At 39.7% G+C, this 14814-nt stretch overlaps 1 protein-coding gene across 1 annotated transcript in view; it reads right to left on the reverse strand.

Moving 5' to 3' along the window:
* TLN2 (talin 2) overlaps nt 1-14814 on the reverse strand; it is a gene marked incomplete at its 5' end in the record, with an annotated part of 112525 nt that overhangs the window by 25587 nt on the left and 72124 nt on the right. The window contains 6 exons of the mRNA XM_082488644.1: nt 4256-4441; nt 6717-6833; nt 8398-8523; nt 9907-10090; nt 11518-11684; nt 13190-13336. Of these exons, the coding sequence (XP_082344770.1) occupies nt 4256-4441; nt 6717-6833; nt 8398-8523; nt 9907-10090; nt 11518-11684; nt 13190-13336 (927 nt within the window). The remainder of the gene's footprint in view (nt 1-4255; nt 4442-6716; nt 6834-8397; nt 8524-9906; nt 10091-11517; nt 11685-13189; nt 13337-14814) is intronic.

Raw genomic sequence — 14814 nt, forward strand, 5'->3', positions numbered from 1 at the left:
GCACATTCTCTTGTCTGGGTGTGCATCTGCAGTCTTTCTTAGTGTCCTTCCTTAGGTATCATCAGCAGTAGTACTACTTCTTTCTACCAGTGGAGAACAAATAGAGAAACCCTTGAAGAACCACCTGAAAGTACAGGAGGATAAATGATTTATTCTAATGAAAATATATCAATTGGAAGACATCTTGGGGCTGGAATGGGCTTTTGGTATACACTGTTCTACAGTGCAAAGGCTATGTTATTGTGACTCTTCTTTTTTTAGTAGTATCAACAAAAATAAGAGTTGTAAGTGTAGTTTTGCTACCCACAAATAGCCATTTACATCTTACAGGTAAGGTACAGGCAGCCCTCAACACCTGAGCAAGCGCTGCTGTCAGCTGGGCCTGGAGCTGGTCTATGGGCTCCCTCTACCGGGAAGTTCAAGAGCAGCAGAGCACGAAAACGACTCTCATTAGCCACCTTCATCTCTTCATCCTGTCAACAAATCGTCTGAAGGGAAAGGAGATGGGAGGAAACAGCATAGGATTTTCCCCATCTTCAGCAGACTTCAAAAAACCTCCAGAAGTCAAAAAAGTCCAGAACAGCTTATTTTTCATTTTCGAATAGGGCAGAAAGATCCCCCAGTGTTTCATATGAATACAATGTAAGCACCCTAATATGCACTCAAATATTATTGTTATACATGCAATTAGAGCAAAAATCTGTAGGAGGGAAATATAAACTTCCTTTTATGTTTTGCATACATAGCCAAGAATATTTTGGGAGCATTTATAAGGTTCAATGAGTCTTAAAAAAAACCCCATATACTTCACAGCAGACCAAAGAGGTGATAGTCATTTTTCAGAAGATATTTTTGTACTCTAGAAACAGCCCAACAGAAATCTCACTACACCAGTTAGGACTCACAATAGAAATGCTTACTTTTCCAGACTTGCCCAGAAAGCCTGCTAAAGCATCACAAACTGAAACATGTGGCCGAAGAACCAGAATACACGTTCATCTCCTCATGCCAAGGCTTCTCTCACTATGAGCCCCCATTTTCTCTTCACATGCTTTCTGAACAGTAAGGCAGCAAGCACTACTTGAGCACTGATGAATAACTTGTGGAAGTAAAATATACCGACGTAGTCGGAGTCAAAAAATCAGTGCTGTTTGAGGGAACCTGGAGAATTCACACAATCCAACTTCCCGCCTAAAGCTATGTCAACATTAAATTCAGACCAGATCACTTAGGTCTTTGAAAACCTCCAAAGATAGAGATTCCATATCTTCATTAGGCCCAGGTCCCAATCCTTAATTATCCGCACAGTGGACTAATTGGAATTGCCTACGCTTCATTTTTTGACCGTTGTGTTTCATTCCCCTGTCATGGACCTCAAGTAAATAGCCCCAAAACAGTCTCCTGTCAGCAATCTCCCAAGAGGTTTTAGAGGGTTACTGTGAAGTTCCCCCAAAGCCACCTCTTCCCCAGGCTGAACAGACAGTTCTTCAGCATCTCCTCACAGGGCTGTACTCCAGCCCCAACCATCTGGGTGGGCTCTGCTGAGTTTGCTCCAGTTTAATCAGTGCCTTTCTTCCTTTGGAGAGCCCAAAACTGGACACAGTATTCTAGATGCAGTCTAATGAGTGCTGAGAAAAGGTGAATAATTGTTTCACTCAATCTACTGGCTATGTAATGATCTAAGTCATTATTCACTTCAATTATTTTCTATGCTTTTGACGGACTTTTTGTATCTGTTTCCTTTCCAACAACAACCATTAAAAATAGTGATATTACAACACAGATTACTTACTGCATCGTCATTATTTTATACAAATAGGTAACAAAGACAGAAATTGTCATTATCTTAGGGCCTGCTCTAATCTTCAGTAAATGCAATTACAGTGTTTCCACTGAGTTTCATGAGAGTTGTCTTGGTTCATTATATCCTGCAATAATCAACCTCATTGTCTTTTGAAATGGCATCTACTTATAAGCATTGAATTAGTAATGAGCACTGTAGATTCATGTATAGCAGAACAAGCACAAGCATATATATAACTGCTAATAAGTCAAATCCCTTATGCTACTTGCCTTAGGCAGCTGGCAATGAAATAGAACTTAAATTTAAATTCCTGACACCAGGGAAGTCTGAGCTATGTTCTATACAATTCTACCATAGATCACATACATGCACTTTTGTCTTAGCCCCAAGGACAACAAAATCTGATTATTTGTCAGTGCTTATTGTACAGACTAGCTTAATCACACTGGAAACCCCTCCAGTACTTGTCAAGTATCAAAAAACACAAGTTGCCCTGCATTGCATAGCCTTTACAGCATAGTGAGGCTAAGACTGCTGGTTCCTACCCCTAAAATTCAAGGGATGTGGCTTATCATGGAAATGCCATGTACAGTAATCAATTTGTAGAAATTCATGGCATAAGATTCCCAGGTGTCTGAGCAAACTTGTAGAAACAGGATTTTCTAAATGAAGTCTGGTACAAACTGTATATTTAAAAGCTTTGTTGAATGACATGATTATTTTGTCATACATTTTAGATAGTGCATAAAATTAGTATACTTTGAGACTTTTATTCCTGTTTGCCCAATAACCACTCTTGATTTTAGGAAAGCTAGACGAGATAAAACTAGATCTTACTCCTTGTCAGTGCATCATTACAGGTAAGTAAAATGATTTCCAGCCATTTTCCTTCTGTAGATTGCTTTCTTTGTGAAGGTAATTCCCTGGGAGATCACAAACGCTTTTCCAGCATCCCCGACCTCCATTGTTCAGTTTGCAGGAAGTTTCATCCTGTCAGCTGCTTGCAATGCATGAATTCCAAAACCATTACATTAACTGGGACCAAACGTAAACATAAAAAGATGAATGTTCATAATTATACGTTCAAAATTACATATCGGGCTGCGCATTGCGTATGTGTGTTTATAACATTTCTGGGAATAGGACTTCGTTCCTGAGAATTTTTTGCCTGTTTGGAGAGATCGAAACAAAAAAACGTGTCCACACTAGCCACTTCCAAATGACAAAGGATGTTTAATGCCTGTCAGCATCTGAATTCATGCCTGAATTGATTTGTCAGGATGTCGCACAACTATGATCTGTTCTTCGCCTCCCTTTGAAGTTTCAATTAACTCGAACGCACCTAAGACATATTAGGCTACGGTAGTTCTCACATAAGTAGCACAGTTGTTTAATTTTCCCATGCAAATGAGAGCTGCTTTGTTTTGTTGACCTTCTGAATTTATGAAGTGGAGAGAACAGAATCAAAATTTGAAGCTTGCGAAGTGGTCAAAAACTGTCAGACACTAAAATCCCTGTGAGAAAAAGTCAAAATAAAAAGTTTCCTTCAATGGTTTTGTATAAATCCAGTTCTAAGTTATGTTAGAATTTGCACTTTTGTACAAGGATCATTTTAAAAAGAAAATTACCCCTTCCACCTGGGCAGTATTAGGCTAACAATCTGGGACTGACATAGGCAGTTTGGATTTGACCAAATACTGAAAATCAGAAGCCTCACAGTGAGTACCTGTCATCTTCCATACAAGTAAAGGCAAAAGTATATAAATTTGACTTACAGGCAGAAGCACTTTTGTGTTACTACTAAAGACCAAAAGGAATAAGATCTTTATAATCCCTTTTTTAATTTATGCCTAGTTATTTTTTATTATCAGAAAAAAGCCAAATGGCTTAATAGCCATTTATATGACACACACTTTCCCCCTAGTTTTGTAGGCCAGTTTTTGAAAGTTGTCTAGCTCAAGCAAGTACAGAAAACAGGGTACCAATATTTTTAGTGCAAAGGCAAAACCACATTTTTGAAAAGCACAGAAGAAATTGAGCAAACCAACAGGTTTGGTCAGGGAGGAAAGGACCACTAAAAATAGACCCAAGTGATTCCTTTCACCATTCCTTTCACTGTTCCTAGAGATATTGAAATCATATTTGTGACCATAGGATTATTTGTATATTCTGCTACTTGCACAGATTGTTTGTCTTCCAGTTTAATAGGAAATCTCAGGTCAAATAAAACTTCTCATTTTCATAAAAGGAAAATAGTGCTTTTTTGTGCATAGAACATTTCTTTCAAAGGATTTTCTGTGCCCTTAAAATTATCTTAACCGTTAACTCTCTGATCTGAAAAGTAAAGCATTAATACAAAGAAACTGAACAGAAACCTTAACATTCAAGGGATTTAGAGGCACACACACACACAAAATACAATCAGTCTTAGGCAAGGAAGTCAATCTTTACCTTACAAGCTGTTAGCATGTCAGCTACTGCTTTGCGGCTCAGATTTGCTGTAGCAATCACATCCTCCTGTCTGCATGAGTTCCCAGCTGCAACAGCTTTGGCAGTTGCCATGGTGATTCCTTTCGTCATCCGGATTGATTCTTCAGGTGATGATGCCTTTTCTGGAACGTCGCTTGACTGAAACACCTACAAGTGAAAGCAGAAGGAAAGCCTGAAACCATTCAAGTCAAAGCAGAACAACCACGAGAAACAGACAGCAAGTGGAAGCAGCCTTCGAACAGCAGGAAATTAGAAACATATTTGGAGTACTTGAATATCATTCTTGCTTGTCATGAGCCTGGCCCTGATAAGCCTGCTCACCTACAGACAGCAGAGAGAAACAATAAACTGAGGGAAGCACACAAAAACCATTAACCCATTCATCTCACCCACCATTTAACTACCTGGATGACAGTTTGTTACGGACAGCTGTTCAGAGTATTACAGGAATTACTATTCCTTTGATTATATTCTTTTTTCATCCTGACTGGTGCTTAGGCTGGTCTGCTCACATGAGAAGATCCTTCCCCTGCAAAGGCTGGGCCCTACCATACCCTTGTTAATCGCACAGTGCAGGACAAACTGAGAACAACACTAAAATATTCAAATGTCTCTTGAAGTGGAGATGGAGCGTTGTGTCTTACGCTATACTTAATCTCCCTTAGAAATCTAAAGATACAATTTTGCAGGGTGAATCATGTGAAAATAGTTCAAATTATCTGACAGTACACACTACTCACAAATACTGGAACACTTGAACTGTGGTAAGATGTGCGTAATAAGAGCTGGGTAACCTTAATTTTATCTTATATTTTCTTTTCCCAAGCTTTAGTCTGTATTTGCTTGCCATTCGTTTTACTGTGCAGGGGCAATTTGGGGTGCACAATTAATCAGTAGACGTTTCTTGCCTGCATACAGTGCAACCTAAGCAGGCTAGTGGTTACCGAATGCAAATGTCTGGAGAAAAGTGAGCCTTGTCTAGCCCATGCTCCTGGCTTGTCAGTTTTTCACTTTCTCCAGAAATGGACACGATGTTAAAAAATAAAGTCTAGCTAAATATGTGAAGGACATCCCTCAATGTTGCTCAGATTCAGCCCCTGGAGTCCCAAGTCAAGTTTGATGCATTGTCTTGAGTGCATATGTGCCATACTCAGGTTCTCTCGACCCTCTCCTAGTACTCCACTTTTCTCCCCATGAAAGATGACACCACCACAGACCCATTCCTTAGCAATACTGACAAAAGGAAAAGGCAGAGGAGGAACATTTCAAAGAAATACCAACAAGATTGAGAAAGCAGATGTGATAATGCACAATCCTTCAATGACAGATCTGGACAGGTTTTAGATTAGAGTTATGGGAAGGAATGTAACTTAGCCAAGCCTTCATGAGGATACATGGCAGTAATGTGCATTAGATATCACACAGAACGTTCCTGATCAGGTACTAAATCGGGAGTTTTTACCACTGCAGACACTGTATGAGTTCCCAACAACTATATACAGATATTTAAAACAAACAAACAAACAAAAACCTAAACCAAGAGTTATTGCTTCATTACAACAGCATTGCTCACAGAATGAAAAATAGATGCACTTGTAGTGCTTTAGTGTATTGTAGTGTAGTAGCGCTCTTATGGAGAGCACTTGACAAGGCAAAACTGTGCCAGTGCAGTTACAGTGTAAGAATTGCTAATCCACAGACTATACAACAAAATATTTGCTGCTGAAGACTGTGTCTATACATTTTTTATAAAAATGGACTGTAAGTAAAGGGAAAAAAAATCAGGCTTCTTCACAAACATGCACGTATTAATTTATGTCACTGACTAGTGTACTAGTAAAAAAATAATAACAACTGAAATGTGCAGCTGGAGGCTATACTTTTAAAGATGAAGGAAAACAATTGTCATCATCTAACACCTCATTTGGGAGAGAATTCTATGCTATTGTTAATTCCTGCTCAGACAGAATATCAGGCAGCAGGCTATGTATCAACGGTAGTATCATTTTATAGTAAAGGAAAAATAGAAACAAGATTAAAAGGTAGTTGCAATATGGCTATGATGCTGAGGAGACATTACCAAAGCCAGGATCAGCAAGTGAAGAGCATTGGACTCAGAAAAGAGTATCTGGAGTGAAGGCTTAGTGTCTAAACAACAAAGCAGCAGCTGCTTCCAGATTTGTACATGATGGTAGCATCTCAAATCTCAAAGCGGGGACTGGTAATGTCTGAAAGTAGGTAGGCTGAAGTGGTGCTGTAATTGTACTTTCAGAGATGATTTGCAATGGGTAGAGAGAACCAAATTGCATCCAATGCACTGCAAGGCAGTAAGGCATAGTATGAGGATGGGGCCTGGGCCAGCTGGTTTGAGTGTAAAAGCATACGTTAAAAAACTGCCATGTATGGCTATTTTGTTCTGTACCGTGAGTTCCTGTTTGATGTACTCAATTGTGGCCTCAAGAGCTCTTGTCCCTCGAGTAGCTTCATCTTCTACCGCTTTAACAGTCTTCAAAAGCGATGTGACATTTGTTACCATCACCTGAAGAAGAGAGAAATGAAGACAAAAATATGCGATTCCTTCCTCCCATTTTTCAGAGACAGCAGGGCAAATTAAGCTAGGCAGCATTATTACTTCTAATAGGGCCTAAGAGGCTTCATGAACTGTACTTGTTATGGGAGTAAATACCAACTCTCCTGTTGGCCAGTTTCTGAAAGCTCCCTACAAGTTGCAGAAACATAGCACAACTAACTGCAGAGCAATACCATCTTAAGTGTGTGTTCTGGCAAAAAAAATTACAAAAAGGAGGAAAATTCACATTTCCAGGGTAGGTCTCTTATACAGATTGATTGTGTTCGTGTCTTTTCTTTCCGCACATTTAACACTGCAAATTGAAAGAGATGAGAACAGAGGTATGGTATATCTTTTTGAAATTTACCCAGTACATTCTCCACAATCAGATAAAACCCCAAGGTAAGCAAGCAGCCAAACACCAGCCTCAAGCAAAAAAGGAGATACAGAATCAGTGTTACTGTTCCCATTACAAACCCAATAGTCCTGATGCAGAATAACCTCATTGTCACTGTAATAACTATGCCTTTCCTATACCCCAGTATGTTGAGATACAAATGACAGCTACAATGAAAAAAGAAGAGACAGAAAGGTCAGCTTCTTGACAATTATGACTTAAAACACAGAGAGCTCTTACAGCAGGAAGAGCCAAGAAGCCACTTTTCTTGACTAGATGGGTCATTTTCAAGTAGTGCCTCAACAGTATACTGTTATCATGTGCTCTGAAACGAAGAGAGGCACAGGTCTTACAGGTAAGCAACAGGCATGAGAGTGAGAAGAGCTTCCAGTCAAGCAAGAAGCTCTCATAATGCGAAAGCATAAGTAATACCACCTGAATCTCCACATCTGGAAATATTTTGTAGCCACAAAGACCCAAGATCGTTGTGAGGCAAATGTCATAATGCATCTCAGATGCAGGCAAAATAAGCGCAAAGATATCACAGGTATGGTGTAATCTGTGTGAGTTTTGAGCTTTGATACCTATGTACTTCCTGGAAAGATCTAGGAGAGAGTGGTCAGAAATGCACAATGTCCTACTGTAGAGTTACTGGAGGGGTTTGTTTTCCCCTTTTCTCCCTCCCTCCCTCCCTCCCTCCCTCCCCGTCTCCCCCCTTCCCCCAGGCTGCAAAGTCTAAATAAAGAGGCCACATGCTTATCCTGAGCATATGTCATTGTTTAGATTGTGGTATTTAGGTACCATTTTATACTGGATAATTTTAGTCTGTAATACTATTAAAGGAGAACCTGCCCTGAGATAACGTGCTTGTAAAAAAAAAGAAAGAAGTTTCTCTTCAGAAAGATTACAGTTCTTTCATCAAAAACACAAAAGCCATCTGACAGCCTGCAAAAACTGATATCTTCATGGAAACTCCATAGTGTCTTCTTATTTTTCTGTATCATCCCAGGATGATAATGAAGCAAAGAAAGAGATGAGACTTCAGGCAATCAGAAATTGCTGAAATCCAAGCTTCACATGTCTATCAAGTGTGATTACACAGATACTTTCAAATAAAATTTAAGAATAAGGTTTTACCTTGGCAGCACCTTTCAGCTGGTACATGGATGGATCATCTGCTGGTTTGCTAGCAGCTCCTTTGGTAGCACCAATGAGATCAGAAAGGGCCTTTGCAACATCCTTGATAGCATTGATCAGGACAACCTACAGGAATAAGAAATAGCCATAAGCCTCCTCCAAATCCTTCTCGTTTGCCCTTTCCACTAGTAGCAAATCAGATGTTTTAAGTATTTTGCTGGAATTCAGAAGAGTTCATTTTAAGGAAAATGTTGAAAGATGCGTGAAAAATTAGAAAGCTCAGGAACAACACCAACAAAAAAAAAAAGGTGTGGAATGATCACTTCTCAATAACTGCATTTCTGCAGCATTATAAATAATACGAAAACAGCCTCACTCCTTCCTGTTTGTAGTTCACTGTAACTTATATAGAAGTGAAGTCTTTGCCTTCCCTGAAAAATTTATTTAGCTTTTGGTAGCTCAGGAGCTCTTTCACCATGGAAATAAGAACCTGAGACATTGAACAGACTGATGCGATTCTCTGTTGTCCAAATGCCTACGTTGTGTGGCAACTTGCAGTGCAAGACATCTGAAACACTATTGCACCAGGTAAAGAAAGTGTTGTAACAGTATTGAGTGCTAAAGCTATTAGAAATGCTCCATTTTAGGAAACATGATAGACCTACAATGTCAAAATGGTACTATAAAATTGCTCCAAATAAATAATTACATGCACAATAGCTTTTATTGTAAGTACTGTATTCTTGGCTTTTACATATAAAGGAAAAACAGTGTGTGATAAACGTTTTGCAAATGTTGCTAGTTTATGGAAATCATTCTGTTAAAAAAAAAAAAACAACAGGAAAAGAAAAAACACAAACGTGCTTCAAGCAGTATTTTCCTAGAGAAGAACATCTTGGAAGTTTAGTCCATCATACATGTCAAGCAAAACAGAACACATCCCTTTCAGAGTGTTGAGATGGCTTTTTCAAACTACTTTGTGTCACCACGGGCACATCTGCAATATGCTTGCCAACCTCTATTTCACCAAGATCCAGACAAACAACTGAAGAAATATTTGATATAATCTACATTGAAGGCTGGAGTTACCAAGTTAAATGAAAACCAACTCAGATATAGCTAGAGAATGGCAAGAGCTTATGAGCCTACACAAATAACACATAGTGCACAGCCCAGTTGTAAGCTGGATAAGTAGCATTAAAGTCATGCAAGCTCTTTAGAACAAAAATGGGATGAGTCAGGGGTCCCATCACAACTTAATAAAAATGAGACTAATACTTTGCCAAAAGCATCTCAGCTGGAACACACCCATGAAATAAAAGCAGAAGTGTTATACAGAGGCACGTCTAGTTCCACACAATGCACAATGTTTTAACCTCTTGATTGTGTTCTAAAAAAAAAACAAACAGATGAACCCTACTGTGTTGCTTAAAAGCAGAAGTCCCACAAAGTCTTATCAAACTGTCTCTTGTCTCTTTAAGAGTATCAGAAAATCATAAAACATCTCACCTGTGTTTCAGGATCATCGGATCCCAAGCTAGCTGCTCCCAATTTTACTACCTCAGCAAGTTGAGTGATGGTGTTAGCTGATGACTGAGCTGCTTGGGCCAGTTTGTCCTGACTCGAGGCAGCACCAGAAACCAACAATTTTGTATCTTCAACTAAAGCTTTTGCTGTTTTCAGGATATTTTCCCTGTAGGAAAAAAAAAAAAAAAAAAGGAAGCAGGGAACAAAGTGGAAAAAAAACGTGTTTTTCAATGTTATGGTGACTAACAGCTACATAAAAGAGCTGATGTAAGTCATTATACCAGTGTCCACTCACGATAATATACCACAGGCCAGGCCGCAAGTAAAAAAAAAAAAAAAAAAAACAAAACAAAAAAAAAAAACAAGGCGACTACTAAAACAATAGCATTATATTTTGGGCTAGATGCAAGGCAGTTTATTGAAATGACCCCATCATGAAAAGAAATGAGGCAGGGCAGTAGCAGAAGAGAACACTGCATTTTAACACTGAAAGGAAATATGGCCATGCAGTGAAGAAAGTAACAGCTGTTAATCCTCCATCTTAATGAGCATATTTTAAGGAAACTAAAATAACTATTTGTGAGGAAGGCAGTAGAAGAATGGTAAAAGGAACAAAGACTGTGATCTAGTCAGGGTTTACCCCCCATCATATAAGTGTTTTTACACATCTGGACAACAAATCCAAAGCAACATTTGTGTAAAGAAGGAACTGTTTTGAGTATGCGCTTCGCAAACCAGTTGAGTTAACTGAGAACTAGAACCATATTCAGGTATAATCCCCAGGCTGACATTTATGACACTTGTATGAAAATCCGTGACTTTCATTCTGCAGAATGGCAGCAACTTGCATGCCATTGCATCTTTCCTCTTTCCTGAGGAACTGGTAAGGCAGGAAAATAAATGCTGGCCATGCAGTTGTTGTGTAGGCCAAGGAGGCTGCGAAGCAGTAAGTCAGTGTCTCGGCTGTGAAGCCCTGGGGTTTACTGCAAAGGAAGTAAGAGTCAGACGCTGCAAATCTCTTAACACAATGAAAAATGCTGAGGGATTATTCTGTTGCAGATGCTACTTGAAAGGAAAATGGGCTTATCTCTGCCAAAGGGGAAAATGTGTGGCATAGCTGTGCCGTTTCCATCACCCCTGTCCACAACAGCATTAACCATAAGCATGATTTTGCAAGACAAACAGCCAGACAGCTGTTGGAAAAAAGTATGTAGAAGATTCCTCTTCAATGTCACGGACAGCTAATTTTTGCTACTGGAATAACAGTGCATGGTAGTCTATGCAATGAGGTGGCTTGAATAAAAACAAAAGAAAGCCAAAATAGTGCTACAGTTGTGGTCTCTGTTGGAAGTGCTCTTGGCAGATGTTCCCCAGCTTTTTTCAATTCTTTCCTCACAGAAATAACCCAAGTGAAGCTCGCTGTCCCCTATCAATATCCCTATTTTCCTATTTCTTTTCTCACTCCACTGCCTCAATTCAATTTCATTCATGCAATCTAGAAAGGTAAAAATTTATTTCCATGTGCCAGTCGCTTCTGCCAGTTCCACTGTTCCTCTGTGCACACGCTCTTCCATCTTTTTCAGTTACACTGACCTGTGGTCTGCAAATGATTCGTTGTTCTCGGCATTAAGGGTTCCAGCAGTAGCAAACATGATAGTGGTGTCCAGATCTGCGATTATCCCAGACACGGCGCTAGCCGCAGTAATACAGGCTTGTGTACCTTTGTTTCCTGCTTGAAGGGCAGATAAAACTAAGGAGACCTGGAAACAGCATAAAACAACAAGGTAGTCATCGAAAGAAAGCCTCATTATGGGATGTTGAGTTAAGCGAACTCTTTAGCATGACTGGAATCAGTGGAAATTCATTCTGCAGTGTCATTTTACAAACATTAATAAACCTCTCCTTCCCCTTTCCCTTATTTGCTCTCTTTGTGCAGTAGTCATTGTGATGACTAAAGATTGTCTCAAATTAAAGGGGATTTCAGCGAGCAAGTCCACTTTTCAGACAGAATGAAGAGATCTGTTCATCATAGCATGAAGCACATCAGTTAAAACTTCCTTGAAATACAATCAGAGCTAATGTAGTGAACTTCTGCCAGCATAAATATCAGAGCTGAGAGCTACTGCTCTTTCCCTAACACACGCAAATAAACACCATCCTCAAGCACCCCAGGAGTCACGTACAGTACACATATAAACTTTAACATCAGACAAATACAAAATATAAACTCTCTGAAGCCAGATACTAAATATTGTTATATTTATAAAAAAATATAGAAATACAATACATAGCTTCATATCTAGCAACATTTTTGATCACTAGAAAAGCTGGAGATCTCCATTTCATCTAAGTAACATTGTATTTACAAAGCTCCGCAGCTAGGATGCTGTTCTCATGCCGAACTACAGTCCTAAATTCTGTTTTTACAAGAAAGGCTCCACATCTGGGGATACGTATGCTGACTTCTACTACTACAGTTCTTCCTGGGGTTCTGTTCAGACTCAAAGCTGTCCCTGAACAGTTTGTCCCCATGATTCATTATTACTATCCTTGCTCTTCTTACAAGATACTGTCTACCCTTGTCTAAATGTGGAATTGCTGATACTCCTGGGGCATGACAGGCCGGAAAATTTGTACAGTTGAGAGCACACTAACACAGGCTGAACAAGTGATGTTTGGTGACATCTAAAAGTAACTGACAGTTGACTCTCAATGTTTGTGCCCAAAAAAAGAGAGAGGCCATCAAAAAGGTTCACCAAAGCCAAGTTACCAGGCCCTCTGTCTGACATGGACATTTCAAAGACCAAGAAACTCCAGACAGTTTGAAGATGCAGTTCTAAGCACGTTGGCTTGGCACAGTCTTAAAAGGGGTGGACGTCACTACATGAAATCACTTGTCATTGACCAACCTCATCTCAGTAACTGTGGCCATCCACATGGACTTTGCACTTCCAAGGGAGTGCCTCATAAGGCACAAGTGCCACCTGTCTTAGGGATTAGTATTGGACCAGTCTCCCTTTGGTATGAGGCTGAAGTTTTATTACGAGACATGAGCAAGGGTTAATCATGGGCTAATTGACCACATGAACTGCACGGAACGCTTGAAAGAAAAGTAAGAACTTAGTGTAATTCAGCCAACATTGTACTATAATGGGAAATTTAAACAAAAATAAAAAAATTCCTGAACACAAACGATTTGACTGGTTTACTCCCTGGGGAAGCTCGGTAGACAAACACCATGGGGCAACAGAGAGGGATGTCTTACCTTTTCCGTGACAGCACGAGCACATTCTATCAACTCCCGTTTGGTGTAGCTGTCTGTAGGGCAAATTTGGAGAGCTCCAGCTTTTTGCACAAGAAAGATACAGCCATGGCCCAGTTCTTGCACCCGAGTTCTGATCTGGAACCCTATCTAGATGTTAAAGGAGGTAGTGGGAAAAAGGAAGCAAAAGCAAAGTGAATAAATAAATGCTATGCTGGTACACTGTGTCAACATAAATGGAAACATGGTCACTCTAGTGAATCTTTATTACCAATATTCCGCCCCTCGATAAACTCTCCGCAGAAATCAGAAAAAAAGTTGTAGATGTAATACCATCTACTCATGTAGCACAATCCTATAAAAGGCTTAGTGATGAACCAGGAGCAGTAGTGAAGTGGACCCCAGGAAAGAGAATGTGTAAGGTGTCTATCCAATTCAAGCATACGTAATTCAAGCACGCACAACTTCACCACACTCAAATAACTCTACTTCATCTCCCAGAACTGTATCATCAGGGTCAGCTGTATTCAAGGTACATACAAAGGGTAAAAAGTACACATTCAGTCTGCACTACTGAAACTGGGTCAAAAAGTATACAGCTCCATTTCTTTTTGAATCTCACACAGAGGCTCAGCTCTCAAGAACTGACCACACACGTGCAGAGCACTGAAATGTAGAAAATCCTGCCCTCACTGTTTCTGATTTATTAATAATCCTACAACATAAACTGCACAGTCCCTGTTTAGAAACACATGATAGTTTTAGTACCTGTATATACTTAGGCATATAGGTGTATATTGGCATTAATAAGTAAGCAGGAATCACAGTCATTAGTATCACAAATGGGATTATTTCAACTTCAGGCAGAAAGTAACATGCAGAAATGGTAATTCAATTTAATACTACCAAGCCAAATGCAAGCCATTGCTTTTCGTGTAGCTACTGAGCTTGAAACACTCAAGTAGTCTATCAGTGGTGGAACATAATTACAAAGTCAAAAACTCTTTGAAGGTCTTCTGTCTAGATACAATCTGATACACGCAGTGATGGTGAGATACCCTCTTACCCCATCTCAAAGTTTGTCTATGCTCCATAACCAGAGGCATGCGATGAGAAGAGGTAAAAGGATTTCTGTAATTGTACTCAGAGAAGAAGAGGGTGGTGAGACACTGGAACAAGTTGCGCAGGAAAGACGTGGATGCCCCATCCCTGGAGGTGTTCAAGGCCAGGTTGGACGGGGCTTTGAGCAACCTGGTCTAGTGGAAAGTGTCCCCGCCCAAGGCAGGGGGTTGGAACTAGATGATCTTTAAGGTCCCTTCCAACCCAAACCATTCTATGACTTTACGAATATGTAGCAACTACTGTAACAGGTTAATGGAACTGAGGTGAGTAGTCCATATTCCTGTTAGCATCAGATGCGTAAGACTGCATGGCGAACACACTTCTCCTACATTGTATTCCAACTCCGAAAGTATGAAAGATGTCCCATCAGAAAAAGATACTTGTGCTCCTACTGGTTGCCTGCATCTCTCTTTCAGACAGGAAATACTTGAAATCGCTTACAGGCAAGACAAAAAACCCCATATATATATATACGTAATTCATCAAAACATATGAGATCAAAGGAA

This window comes from Vanellus vanellus (assembly GCF_965231255.1).
Source record: "Vanellus vanellus genome assembly, chromosome: 11".
Lineage (NCBI taxonomy): Eukaryota > Metazoa > Chordata > Aves > Charadriiformes > Charadriidae > Vanellus > Vanellus vanellus.